This window comes from Oryza sativa, chromosome 1, assembly GCF_034140825.1.
Source record: "Oryza sativa Japonica Group chromosome 1, ASM3414082v1".
In the NCBI taxonomy this organism is placed as follows: domain Eukaryota; kingdom Viridiplantae; phylum Streptophyta; class Magnoliopsida; order Poales; family Poaceae; genus Oryza; species Oryza sativa.
The window spans coordinates 11,392,869-11,407,988 of NC_089035.1; the positions used below are offsets into that span (position 1 = coordinate 11,392,869).

Consider the following 15,120-nt stretch of genomic DNA (forward strand, 5'->3'; position numbering starts at 1 on the left):
TACATGAGAAAGGACCAAACCTGGTCCTAACTCCTGAGTGATATATTGCAATGATGTCTAACATTTTTATCTTTGACTGTCTTAATAAATAAAAGAAGAGGTTTAAAAAACATTTCTTCGGTGTTTAGATCCGATATATGGGCCATGCCAATGAATGTTGATTCATGACACCAGTTCAACAAAATTACTAACTGAACTGGATCTGCACACTTGTCCCTGAAATTCTCTTTTCACTGTAAGCTCTTAAAATTTTGTAACTTCAGAATTATTTTGGCCCAGAATTCATCAACGGATTTAATTTTTTTGCGAAGTGTGTCCTTGGAGCTGACGTGCAATCCAGCATCAACAATAATGTTAACGACAGGTATTCCAATGTCGAAAACAAACATGGGAATACACGATAGAATTATTTGGGCACATACACACCAGTTAGAACCAAATTTGGCAAATATTCAGATCATCAAGCAATTCCATTCCATATTTGGTCCAAACAATTACGCCCAAACAAGACATTGAAGATCCCAATGAGTATCTTGACAATTCGTCGGAAGTATTCGGTCTTTTGTTTTTGCGAGGAAGAAATTCATTCTGGCGTCATGCATGCATGGATCGATGAGAGGTGATGCACTTTGCAGCATCTGGTGTTTGATCAATAATCACAAAATAGGAACCCGCAACCACGAATCTGCATGATTAAATAAGGCCCTGTGTTTTTCTTTTTCCTTCTCTTTTTTTTTCTTTCAAAAATTACCTTCGACGAGGAGGAGAGGGGAGGCGAGGCGCGTATGCGTTGGCATTGGCGGCGTTGTTCTTGGAGGGATCAGCGCTAGGCGCGGAAGATGGCGGAGCACTTGCGCTTGAACCAGCGGATGCCGCGGCGGAGCGAGGCCTTCACCTTGCCCTCCACGGCGTACGCCTTGTAGACCGCCACCCGCCGCCGCCGCTTGGACTCCGCGTCGCCGAAGCAGCCCGCGCACGAGATGCCGGCGCCGCGCACGCGCCCGCTGCAGCGCCTGAACGCGCCCGGCGGCGGCGGGGTGGACGTGGAAGGGTCCGTCGTCGTCTTGGGCGCCATGGCGAGCCGCGAGCTAACCGCGCGCGCGGAGAAGGGAGGCTGCTGGTGCTTGTTATGATCAGCGGCGGTGGCGCGCGGGCGCGTGGATCGATCGATCGCCTCGGCCGGGAAGGGAAGGGGAAGAACGGTGGCGCGCGGCGGGGGACGGAGGAGGAGGGGGAGGCGACGGAGGAGGATGGATGGAAGGAGTCGCCCCGGCAGGTGCGGTGGAGATCGGCCATGGAGAAAAGGGGAAACTGGAGTGGAGACGCGCGGGAGAGGAGGAGGCCAGCGTGCGGCTCCGCTGATCCGTCGGCTTAATTTGATCTCTGGGTATGCATGTATGATGGAGAAATTTTTTTTTATTTTTTGACTTTTTATTTTTTTAATTTTATTAATAGACCATCAAAAAGTATTTTCAAATATTAACCTTTTGGCCACACCAGTCCCTCTGGTGTAGCCAAATAAATAACTGTATCACACCACGCCTGCATCTTGTCACGTCACAATTACTGGCATGGCAGGACCACGCTGCTAGCGTGGTCAAAAGATTCACTTTTCAAAAATACGTTTTGAAATGGTTTATTAATAAAATTAAAAAATAGAAAGGTCTAAAAATAAAAAAGATTCTATCATGGATTGTATTTCAATAACACTGTACAAAGTTGCCTAATCTTCGAGTTGAGTGTTCTTTTGAACATATGGTTTTTAAAATATAGAAATAGGAAAAATACAGAATTAAGATATCACGCCATATTGATAGGAAATAATGATAAAAAATAGGTTAAAACATGTGTTTGGATGTATTCTAGAAAAAAAAAAGGAAATTTAAGATTATATGTTGATTTGTTGGAGAGAGAATCCATTGAAAATCTAGGAATTTGAAAACATGAGGGCCGTACGTTAGACCTCATGTTAAAATTTCTCAAGTAAAGGAACTTTCCTATCCTATGTACTCCCTCCGTCCTACAATATAAGAGATTTTGAGTTTTTGATTGCAATGTTTGACCACTCGTCTTATTCAAATTTTTTTTGCAAATATAAAAAACGAAAAGCTGTGCTTAAAATACTGTAGATAATAAAGTAAATCACAAATAAAATAAATAATAATTTCAAAAAATTTTGAATAAGACGAGTGGTCAAACGTTATAAGAAAAAACTTAAAATCCCTTATATTATGGGACGGAGGGAGTATTTCCTTTGAAGCAATCCTAGCTACAAACCAAATGACTCATAAAGGCATTATTCCTTCAGTTTTCCTTTAAATTCCTCCAATCCAAAGGAGCCATGAGAGCGTGGATTGTGTGAACTGTTGAATTTTTTAAGAAGTTACTCGATATCGGAGCTTCTCATAGTTGAAACTCCTGTGAATTAGTTCCGATGTGTAAAGGATTAATCGAATCATATATAGAATCAATTATTGAGTTCAAAATTGATTGTGGTTTTAATGTGGGGGCAATCTCCTTTTAAGGAAAAGACGAACTGAAGCGGGGATTGTCGATCTAGCAAATGTGGAGGGTCTTCAATCTTCATGCGCGTAAATATTTATTTTTTTTCATACTCGTATGCTTGGACATTGGACATTATGTTTGATGTTTCCACACTGTACGTGAACACATAACATATTAAAAATAATAGAATTGCCTGTAAGTTGCTCTCTGCTAAGTTAATTTGTCTGATACAATATTCTGTAATTTAATTATATCACGTACCCAACGTCTTCAGTAAACTTGCATACACCAATACAAATATCTCACATATATTTCAGAAAAAAAACAACAAACATATATCTCACGTACAAACAAAGCTCCTCGTCTTCAAGAGCGAAGCCTGAGTTATTCACACGATGCATATATATGTATATATAGCACAAACTAATTAACGGCAAATACTCCATCCGTTTCACAATGTAAGTCATTTTAGCATTTTCAACATTCATATTGATATTAATGAATTTAGACATATATATATCTATCTAGTTTTATTAACATTAATATGAATGTGAAAAAAATACTAAAATGACTTACATTGTAAAACAGAGGAATTAGCATACATAGCGAGAATCTGTACCGTAAACCACGCAGCAACACGTACGTATATGTGTGTGTTCTTAACACACATGTATAATAAGCTTAATCATGTACTACGTCCATTTCATCTTAATTAAAAGACTTTTTAGCATGGTTAATATTTATATATATGCTAATGAATTTAGACACATATATATATATATAGATTCATTAACATATATATGAATATAGGCAATACTATAAAGTTTTATAATATGAAACGGAGCAAGTAGCTTATTATCGATCGCTAATTAAATCCGCCGTAGGGACATCTACCGGCTCATCCGCGCGCCGCTCCGGAGTGACCGGGGCCGGGGCTTGGACCGGGGTTCGTGTTAACCCTGCCGAGGTAGCTGTCGCCGGTCGGCGGCGAGACCACCACCCGCACCAGCAGCCTGCGCACGGCGCCGGCGGCTGTGGTCGTTGCGGCGCCGCCCCTCGCCGCCGCGCAATGAACGACCATCGCCGGCAGAGCGTGCCCGGCGGCAAGGAGGACGGCGATGGCGATCGCGGCGAAGGTTGTTGTTGAAGCTGACCACTTGGCCATCTCGAAGGTTGTCGAGTAGTGTTATATATGTCGTGGGTATTTTGGTGTGTGTGTTCTGTTCTGTGAGTCGAGACGAGGATTGGAGAGGGCTGTATATATAGGCACCGTTGGAATGGTCATGGACGAATGGGATCGATCGAACCCGGGCCGCCTCCGATCCCTGTCTTTTTTATGTACTGAATTTTATGCATGCACTGGCCCGTTCGATTCAAAATTAAACTTAGTACGAATAATTTCACACACACACATAATTCAGCACGATGCATTCGTTGGATCAAAGTACGTACGCATGCATGCTTTTCTGCCCTTACGTGTACTAGCATTGCTCACTTTTTCAGATCGATGATGCCAAATTCTCCTACATGCAAGCGGCAAAAGCATTAAGCATAGAGTTAATTGATCACTATTTTTTTCAACCCGTCTCAAAATAACTTTATTTTTCACCATCTTACTCATTCCAAAAATAACTTCATCATTAAAGCAACTAGCGGGGTGGCCCGTAAAATTGCACGGCTAGCAACTATATAAAATTATCTAATTTTTTAAAACATAAATTTCTTTAAAATTTGTTAAATAGTCATCTCATTGTGTCTTAGGATTTAAAAAAAACTTAAACCTTATTATCGTTGGGTTTTTAGTTTTATAATTTTTAAAACTCACACCAGCCACCACACCTACTTCTCAGCCCTCCCCTTAGTTGCTTGCCCACCCATCACAGCTTCTATTCATCCCCCTTGACAACTTTAAAAATCGAAGCTTAGAGTTTATGGTCTATTTATAGTTTTAGAATTCCAGCCAAACGTTGTCACTGCCTACCATACCTTTTCTCCCTATATTGTTATTGAGATTTTAAACATCAAACCTAATTACCGTTGGGATTGTTTTTTATTTCAAAAAGTCCTATCAACCGCCGTCATCCTACTTTTTTACGGCATGCCCACCGCTCCTCCTTTTATTGTTATTAGGATTTAAAAAATAAAATATAATTATCATTGGGGTTCTATATTATAGTTTTTAGATATTCCATCAATATATAGCTACCACCCTATTACCCTACTCATTACGGCTAGCCCATTGCTCTTCCTCTTTATTATCATTAGAAATTTAAAAATTGAACCTAATCGTTATTGGGTTTTCCTTTTTATAGTTCTTAAAAGTTTTGCCACCCACCATCGTCTTACTCTTTTACCGCCCTCTGCTTGTCCTCTTAGTAATAAAATAAAATTTAGTTTATTTCTTTTTCCAAATTTGGATTAATCTCATGATGTGTTCAAGACAAATTGTTCTTTTAATATTTATTATTTTATTCCGAATTATCTCCAAAATGTAGTTCTATTTGAACTTTAATTCTCCCCTAATTTATGGTATATCCTGCTACTTAGCATTGATTAAGCATTGATTAGATATCAAAATTTACAATAGAAAATATATATTTCGTCAACGACTATAGAAAATCTCTGTTCAACTCCAAATAAGGTATATTTCTTAACACCTTCGTAGTACTGTTGAGTTGCTAGGAGTACTAAAATTGTTTACCAAAATTATAGTTTCTTCTGGTAAACTATTCAAGTTTGGCGACTACTCGAGGACAATAATACAATCATACCTCTACAGTTTTAATTAGTATTTATAGGGAACATATCCTATGCACATAAACTTTCCGTGCACACACCAACTAGCAAATTTCACGAAAAATTATAGAAAAAAAATCAGACATTTACTCCTAATAGTACTACACGTATATGTAAAGTCTCATATTCAAATTCATTATATTTTACCCGTAGAAAACAAAATTGGACAATTTTAAGAGTAAAAGTCTGTCCGAATGTTGTCTTTTTTTCTTATGGCTAAAATATAATGAATTTGAAAATAAGACTTCATACATAGGTGTAGTACTATTGGAAGTATATGTGTCTAATTTTTTCTAGAATTTTCTTTAACATTTGCTAGTTGATGTGTACGGGAAGCTTGTGTGCACAGGATATGTTCCCGTACTTATAAGCAATACATATTGTTTGTGGCGATATAAGCCATATGGTTGTTCCCTTTTCCACAAATAAAAGATGTGGTTATTCCCACTTATTCCTCAGACACCAGTATTAGCAACCACAAGCAAACAATGAAAAAGGATAGCTATCTGATAAGTCGTGGAGACAGCATCATCGTACAGCGGAAATGATCACTTGTGTGGAAAAAGGTTAGTCCAAGGTTTAATATCACTTTGCGAGAATCTTTGCTTTCCTTTCATCCAATCGTAGTCCCTGATTGATATCGTTCATCAACAGAGAATTCGTACTTGCTTTATAGAGAACTAATTAGTTATATTCTTCGTACGTGGCATGAATCTGTTTACCAAATTTAATTCAAGGGGTGCTCAACACTTGGCAGCTGGTGGAACCATAATAATACAGGGGCAATTGTGTTCTTAATTTTAACCTATTTTAAAAGTATAACTACCAATTTAACTCTATTTTTTCAACTTTGTTTGTTTGGCCCTATTTTTAAAAATCGAAGGTTAGGTCTAACTTATTCCATAAAGACACCATAACAGTGTTAACTTAGACAAAAAAAAAGTAACTTTTATACCCTTGCTTATTTGATTATCAAGTTTATGTTTGTTCAACCCATTTTCATGCTCGTTTAAAATTTTTAGATATGTGATGAATTTGAAAAATTTGACAAAAAATGTATATTTGAACAAATAAAATAACTTTGGATTCATAATAAAAAGGAAAAATGAAAATGAGGGGGTATCCTAGTGGGCGTCGATGACCAGTAACCGCTCAGCTACCTGCCGCTCGGCTGTTGTCGGCATTGTAGTGGCCAGATCCGGTAGCCACGGTGTGGGTCGTCTCTCCACGTAGCCATGATGCTTGGCATCCCCCTTCTACAGTGTGAGTGTGCGGCCCCAAGTGCACACGCCGAGCAGCTCGATGGCGAGCTCCATGACGGCCACCACATTAGAGACCACCTTGGCCTACTCTATTACGGCCACGGTGCTACAGCGGGGCTGGAAAATGCTGAGGAGGGAGGAGAGGGAAACGATGATAAGGTAAGTGAGTTTGTTCCCATCCAAGGGCATTTTAGTCTTTTTTTTCTTCTCTAAATTCATTGTCGCTACAATGTTAACATTGTGATTATAATAGGATCAAACAGTAGCTTTGGTTTCGGAAAGGAGGGTCAAACAAGCAAAGTTAAAAAATAAAACATGATAAAATTGATAGTTGAACTTTAAAATATGGTCAAATGCACAATTATCCCTTTAAGTTATGCTAATTTTTTTTCAAAGGTTTGGAGGGACTAGCCGCCGCCTCCTCTATCTTCTTCACTTGGCATTTGCTTGTAGTCTCGTAGCCTATTAGTTGACTTATCAACTGCAACTAAAATTTAAATTTCAAATAATTACAATGATTTTAGTTTTTTTTATCGTAGTCTAGTTTTCAGCTAACTTTTAGACTATAATATAGATAGATATGTTTTACGTTTAAATTGATTTTGGTTGCAAAGTTAACATAGCTCAACCAATCAGAGCCACCTGCAATGCACATTGAGAATTTTTCATGTGTGCTTTTGAATTTTCAACTTATTCGCGTCATGTTCTATGAAATTTGGTCCGATCATATCATGATATCATATATTCTCCTGAATTTCTATTTTTGTTCCCCCACATGCCTATGTTAACGTTGATTTGTCCATTTTATAATTAATAAATGTAGGAAGACCCTTCTCCCCTTTTTTGCATGGAAGGGATTTTAATGTTTATTAAGCGTACGATATACTCCTACATTCATATATAGGAGTACCAAATATTAGTATGCACAAAACTCATATTCCTTTCACACCAAAAGCACAAAATAGACTTCTCCATAGTTACGGAACAACACACAAAAAATGGTCAGATAAAAGAACAAAACACACAGGAATACAAGCAATCGATCTCAAACATCTATGGGTGTGATTTTTCATTTTTCTTAACAGCATGAAAGGGACTGGCCGAGAAGTAATTTTCACAAACACAACGTAAGTCTCTCTGCTAGCTCTGGCCCGTGAGCTTGCAAGAGAGGCCAATGGGTATCCCACGCGCACACAGAGAGCCTATTTTAGTGGTTTTGATGAACACACGTCGGTGGTGATTTCGCCGATTATGGCCCTATTGGTAAGCTCTCTCGAAGTGCCTGATCATTATAACTAGCAAAATGTGTGTTCATGTGCTTGCATCCGAGATATAATAAAGACGCCTCAGAATCAGCCATCAACTTGTTCTTTAGCATCACGCAATATTTCCGATCGAGTATCAGGGTCCAAATCTATGGTATCACCACCTAATGGAAAAGGGATGAACAAGCCATATCGATCTTGCTCGTTCCTTACATCCGGCACTTCATCGACTGCATTTTTCAGTGGTTCTTGCTCTTCATGCTTGGCCCAACAACTTTAATCCTTCGTAAATCCTCTACGGATCAAATGAGACTGCACCCATAAACTTTCAGCGAACATATTCTCGTTTTTACAGTCCACACAAGGACATAGCATTATTCGCTTATCCTAGCTCTCCTATCATTCTCTGCATTACTTAGGAATTCAAAAACCCCATCCCTATACTCTTGGCTCCTATGAGAAATACCGTCGATCCAACTTTGATCTATCTACGATTAATAAGATATCTAGTAATACATACTCCCTCTGGTTTCATTTTAATTGACGTTTTGGACAATGACACGGTTTACACAATGTACCTTTGACCTTATTTTTCTATTATAATATACACAATAAATAAATGCATCTTTACTTTTATTATAGTGTTTTGAAAGATAAATCTATATATGTTCTTCTAGTTTCTTTAAACTAAATATTTTTAAAGTTATTGATGGTCAAAGTTATTAAAGTTTAACCTCAACCTTGTCCAAAACGTCAATTATAATAGAACCGGAGGGAGTAATACATTATCAGATAATTATCACATGTGTTTTTTTCACCTCTAATTTCTAGCAAAAAAATTGCTCCCCTTGCTCTCCACCCAAAATGTGAACAGTGCACGGGGTTGGGATGGAAAATAGTTGGAGGGATCCAACACCTCTGACAGGTAAGGGTTTAAACCCGTAAGAGGTGATTGTTACTCGTCTCCAATGGATTTCTTACTTGGCACCCATCACAGGTAGGGAGTCACCTGTGACGGGCCGCCATGTGCGCCCAACACAGAGTGATCTTTGTCAGGTGCATATTTTGGCCTTTCGGAGGTGACTCCCTACCTGTGACGGGCCTCAGCTCACGATCTCATTTGTAACAGCCTCCAGTTCGACCAATCGCAGATGAGGCCATCCGTGACAAGGTACTTTGTCTTGTTACATGTAGGCCATCAAGGCTGGGCCAATCTGGCGTAATGAAATTACGATAATATATAAGATTATATATAGGCAATTTAGAATTAATAATAAACTATCCTGCAACAAACTCTCACCTGGGTTTCCAAACTCGAAACCAAACATTGTAGACCCATAATCCGATAGCTAAGTGTCACCCCTAAACCTGTCATTTAGTGTAGCTTAGGTTTACCCCGGCTTAATGTTTAGCTAAAAATGATGGTACAATATAGGTCTAAATTGAATTTGTTGTAAATTACTTTCCACACCACTTGATAGTGCCAAAATAGCAGCTCCCTCCATTTTTTTTAAAAAAAACAGTTCGAGCATTAAATTTTGTCGACGGGCTATACCCGACTATGGTATTTGTGGTGTATTGGGATCATTGATACTAAACTATATGCGAGATTGCAATAAAATAGACGGAAGAAAATGATTTTTATACTGGTTTGGACCCTCAAGATGAGTAATAACCCTACTTCAGTTTATATGTATAGCTCAGCGAGGTGTCACAGTGATTATAGTGAGGGAGCAAGTTAGTTAATCTAACCAGTCGACTAGTACTCACCGAGAACAGATCCGATGACTTTGGGTTGACGGTTAGCAATCGACTTTCTCCTGGCTATCTCTCAATGTGGCTTGTGGTGATGGCTTCTGATTTGATGCCCAACCCTTCTAGGGGGCATTGTATTTATACGGGTAGGCAACTTTCTCTCCAAGTAGAACTCGAATAGATCTTGTAAGATATGGGCAAATAAGACCTTACCTTTCCTAGGTCAGACTAAGACAACCTATGTTCCCCTGGAAGGAATTTCCATTCTTATCCGCTATATTCCCTTATTTGAATATACATTTCCGTATAATATTGGGTATATAGTATTTATGGTTGTTATGAATCCATGCATAGGAGATATAGTGATATACCTAACCCGTAACACTGACAAAATTTGTATCAAAATATAATCACTTCAAGCACTATTGAGAGTAGTAATTGTCTGATCAATCACATACAATTTAAATTTCTTTCTATCTTACCCCAACTATCCTTTCACCTCCAATCATCAATCATTTAATGTGGTGCATTAATTTTTTTCTCAATCTTAATGTCTATAAAAACCTTAAAATGCTTGTATTTAGAATGGGGGAAGCACTGCACTTCCATTGTTGTACTATCACGAGGTACATATATTTGAATGTGAAACAAATTCAATTTAAATTCATTTTATCTTTTGAATTTGAGTCTAGGGATTCTTACTATAAAGAGGGACAAATGGGAATAGACTTAATGTCATCCAAATGCTCAAAACAATCCTCAGATCTTTGGTTGAAAGACATTTTTTACTTTCAAATCTCTGGGTATACCCGAAGTTCTAGTTTGGAGAAAGAAAGTTATGAATGAGAGCTCTCTATTGCTTGTTTTGGTTGGCCAAAAGTTCTATTATGGAAACCATAAGTTCTATGTTGGGTTGTTCGATTGGGTTTGTTTTTCCAAATCCTATCAGAAGTTCCGGTTGGCATCAAAAGTTCTGGATCAAGAATTTTTTTGTCTAGGCCAAGGAGGCTTGATAGAAAGTTTCGATCTTGAAAACTAGAAGTGTCAGTACTCAAATATTTGGGTAATGACTAGTTTTTGAGCTGGTAGAGTATTTAACTACCCTTCCCTCTTTTTAGGGTTTGGCTATTCCCGACAACTGGAATACTTTCCTTGCATTATAGAGCTCTCTCACTCCTCTTATAGCTTGGATGTTTGGGGATTTGGGGATTGAGTGCTAGTGAGCTGCAGGTTTTGTCCTAGAGCAATTTGATGCCAAGCCCATCCGTCGTCTCATTGATTTCTCTTGGAGGTTCTTCTCCTAGCAACCTAGGCATCAGCTGCGAGCATTTGTCGATTATGCATGGAGTGCCCAAGAAGTTTGTGAAGAATATATACCTTACCTCAGTAAGGAAAAGTGGTAAATTGGGACAAATCAAGCTTGATTTTGGTGGTCGCTTGGTGAGGATTATGATTGAAGGAGACCCGACTCTTCGGAATCCTTCAATAGAGATGTAAGATATATGGATTCAAACTTTGATGATCGGTTGTCTCCATCCTCTCATTGCCTTTGTATTTACTAATATGTGCTAAAATTGCTCAATCTACTCTTGTGCATGTGTAAACTTGGTGGTGACCCTATATTCTGATCACTGATATGGAAGTCATCAATGTAATGGTTGAGGGTTCGATTTCATCTCTAATAGCTTGAGAAAGGCAGCCGTTAGATACGAGGGAGTCACCTATGACAACTGATCAGCTGGTGGTGTCGAGCTGTCATAGATGATCCTTCAACCCAATGACGTGTGTGACCCTTATCTGTAATGGTTGTTTCGAACCATTACAGATGAATGATTACCAAAATCTATATATTTTTTTGGTTTGTAGCTAGCCTTAAAATTTTCTAGCCATGCACCTCGACAAAAAATACACATATATACCCACAAATTTAATCACATGAGCGATGTTCCGGTGCTCTCTACTAATATTATTATATTACTAGTATTATTAGGGATAAATTAGTAATTTACTAATACAATAATTAAGAGTTATTTTGTTATTTATGTTTTTTCCTAGCTAAGTCGATTTATGATTATCCATTGCATGCTCATATTTTACCGAAAACCCAAAAAAAAATTTAAAAAAGGTTTAGTCACTGCTAAATGATGATTATATCTTGTACCTATTTTTTTTACAATAATACCCTTATACGTTTCTACTACTAACTGGGTGGTAGCTAGTATAAATAGATCTAAACCCTTCGATGAAATGATATCAGCGGTTCAGATTGATTTCTACTACCAGTAAGGTGAGGCTCTAATCGCATATATCTCCCAGTTATCCCACTGTTTAGTTCGTTTAGTCTGTCACATATGATCCGTCGTAGATACGAGAATTTATGAGAATTTATCATTTATGCTCGTGTAAAAAGAGGAGTATGAGAATTTATGCTCGTGTGTCGTATTTGAGTGTTTGAAATTTTTTTACTCAGTCTTAGGATTCCTGTCTCGGTGTCACCTGTACCGAGTGTTCCAACGCGTGCTTACGAATGCAAAGAAAAAATATCTCACACGAAGAAGAAGCCAAATTTGCTGCACGCAAGTATCACATACGAGAAGAAGAAGAAGTCAAATTTGCTGCTAAGACCTACGACGCGCGGGGAACGAAGATACCGGGACCAGAAAACGAATCAGAAATACCACCCAGGTTCCGTGACTTGGTGGACTCTTGTCACGTGCTGACCATGGGACAGAGCACACCAGGCAGGCTAGCTACGAGTAGCTAACTTGCCGCGACTTGGGAAGCCAACTCCCGCCTCGCCACCACCTCCTCCTTTTGTCTCCGTGCCACGGGCATGCGAACCCCCGCGGCGCCGTGCGCGCGCGCGTGTCCGCCGCACGTCGCGACGCAACAGCAAGCGGCAGCCCACGCGGAGAGCCGCCCAGAACGCCCTGTGCTGCCGTGCCGCCGCTCAACTCTTCCTCCTCCACTCCACCTGCGCGCCGACCAACCAACCAACTGCAGATGCATATGCAGCCTGCAGCTAGCTGTTGGTTTTGCTCCTATTTCCCCTCGTGGTCTCGCCTCGTCTCTTCCTTCGCCGGCTGCGGGCTCGCCGCGAGGTTGCCTCCGCGCCTAAGCAAAAGCAGCCGCGTGCGCGCGCGCGCGCGCGCCAATCCTTCTAGGCCAAGAAACCGCGCCCGATTTATGCCGGCCCAGGGTGGGAGGGGCAAAGAATGCCGGCGTCGTACCTGCAGCCGCGCCGCGGGACGAACGGGCGGCGTATTATGGAGCACGGCGCGGGCGAGGAGATGGTGGCGTTCTACGAGGCGTGGGTGGGGCGCGAGGAGCGGATCGTCGCGGACCTCACGGACGCGCTCCTCCCGGCGCGGCGGCGGCGGGACGTGCTCGCCCCGCTCGTGGACGCCGCGGTGGGCCACGTGTCGGAGTACTACGAGCGCAAGGCCCGCCTCGCCGACCGCGACGTGGTGGCGGCGCTGGACCCGCGCTGGCTCAACCCGCTCGAGCGCACCTTCCTCTGGGCGTGGGGCTGGAAGCCCGCGCTGGTGTTCCGCTTCGCGGACGGCGCCGTCGCCGGCGGCTCGTCGCACCAGCAGCAGCGCCGCGCGCTGGAGCGCGTGCGCGCCGCCACCGCGGAGGCCGAGCGGGAGGTGGACCGGGAGGTGGCGGTCGTGCAGGAGTCGCTCGCCGGACCCCGCGTGCTGGCGGCGCTGCGGAGGCAGCACCCGCGGAACGGCGAGGCCGACGAGGCCGTCGCCGCGGTCGGGCGCTCGCTCCGCGTGCTGCTCGCCGCGGCCGACGCGCTCCGCGAGCGCACGGTGCGGGACGTCGTCGGGACGCTCGCGCCAGACCAGGCCGGCGCGTTCCTCGCGGCCATGCTGAGGTTCCACCTCGGCGTGCACCGCGCCGGCCGCAACTGGGGCTCCGGCAACGGCGGCCGGCGGGGCCTCTAGTTGTCAGTTCCGTCACTGTGTCAGTGTGAGCTCAGTAACGGTAATAACGGTCGCCGGCGTCGCGTCGGTGTCGTGCACTTTTTGGCGTGGACCAAATTATAGTCGTCGCACAGTCTCGTGTTTTGTCTCAATTGACTCCAAACGTCCGAGGGGCGGACCGAGCTAGAACCAAAACCCGGTGGGATCAGCTCCTCTTATCTTAAGACATTTGAATTTTCATGAAATTTGATGATTCAAATATCAGTAGCAATAGTACCTCATAATGCATGCCTAAATGTCTTTTGTCTGTCTTTTCAAGGGGCAGACATGAATACATGATGACATGAACCTATGTCATGTTTCTTCGAAGCCCCTGTTCAAATTGAATCACTCTACTTTATGAATAGAACTTTCAAAATCTAGCTGATCGTCACCACCAGCAGCAGGTCACAATCATGATTCGCTCAAGGCTCTGATCCATTTCACTCAGGACCCTGTGCAAAGTGGCTTCATTCGGTGTTGCGGTAGATTATGGCTGTGTTAAGTTTACACCAAAATTGAAAGTTTGGTTGAAATTAGATTGATGTGATGGAAAAGTTGAAAGTTTATGTGTAGAAAAGTTTTGATGTGATGTAAAAGTTAGAAATTTGAAGAAAAACTTTGAAACTAAATACGGCCAGATACGGTAAAATTTGTTGAAATATATGATTTGCTTGGATTTTTTTCACCAGTGTAAACTTTTAGATTGATCTGATCAATACGTGTAACTCAATAAAGTTTGTTTTGTTTAGTGTCACAGTGGACCTCGTTCAGTGTGACAGTAGATTATGATACAGTAACGCGTCATAGTTTAACTACTACGATTATGATACAGTAACGAGTATCTCCGTATCGGAATATAAAAAGTTTTAGAATTACACACGATTATTAAGAAAGTAGTAAAATAAAATGGCAGGAGATTGTGATTGGTTGAGAAGTATAGGTAAATAAGGAAATCAAATAGTGGAGGGTTATGATTGATGAAGAAGAATATTGATGAAGAAATTGTTATATTTTAGGACAAATTCTATGTGCTAGAAGTTGTTATATTTTGATATAGATGGAGTATTAGGCTTGCAGCTTTGGAAACAAATATTGCCCGCTAGCCATAGCTACGTTTTCCTTATGTGGAGTAACTATGTTTCCCTTCTATTCTACTCTGCACGAACTTCAACTCTAATGTATTTCCTTTTTGTCAACTCTATTTGGCTCAAAATACAGCAATTTTTAGGATTTAGATTTGTATCAAAGTATAACTACTTCTCTACCTACCTACCCATCTTAACTAATCATGAAATGGACCGCGCGGGCGTGTCCCGCACGACCAGTCGCCCATTAGCCATCCCTGTTGAAGGGTGTTGGATGCCCAATTTTGGAATTGAGGGGTTTATTTTAGACAAACACAAGAGTTGAGAGGTGTTTAAATTGGACTTAACCATTTAAAAAATGGCATAAGTAGTTGTATGTGAGGATGAAGGGAGGAGTATGCATGATAACCTCTTGTGAAAATAGAAGTTGAGGTAGGAAGTGCAAAGAGATACCTCATACCTCCGAAATAGTGAACCA

The 15,120-nt window shown here is 41.2% G+C and overlaps 2 protein-coding genes across 2 annotated transcripts; one reads left to right on the forward strand and one right to left on the reverse strand.

Annotated features, from left to right (window-relative positions):
• Nucleotides 1-429: 429 nt before the first annotated feature.
• On the reverse strand, nt 430-1,351 carry LOC4323913 (uncharacterized). The gene has a single exon (XM_015790183.3). It carries the CDS (start codon nt 1,073-1,075, stop codon nt 827-829), a length of 249 nt encoding a protein of 82 aa, XP_015645669.1. The 5' UTR covers nt 1,076-1,351; the 3' UTR covers nt 430-826.
• An 11,077-nt stretch (nt 1,352-12,428) lies between these two features.
• LOC4323914 (protein DOG1-like 4) lies at nt 12,429-13,957 on the forward strand. The gene has a single exon (XM_015787632.3). It carries the CDS (start codon nt 12,799-12,801, stop codon nt 13,534-13,536), a length of 738 nt encoding a protein of 245 aa, XP_015643118.1. The 5' UTR covers nt 12,429-12,798; the 3' UTR covers nt 13,537-13,957.
• Nucleotides 13,958-15,120: the final 1,163 nt, after the last annotated feature.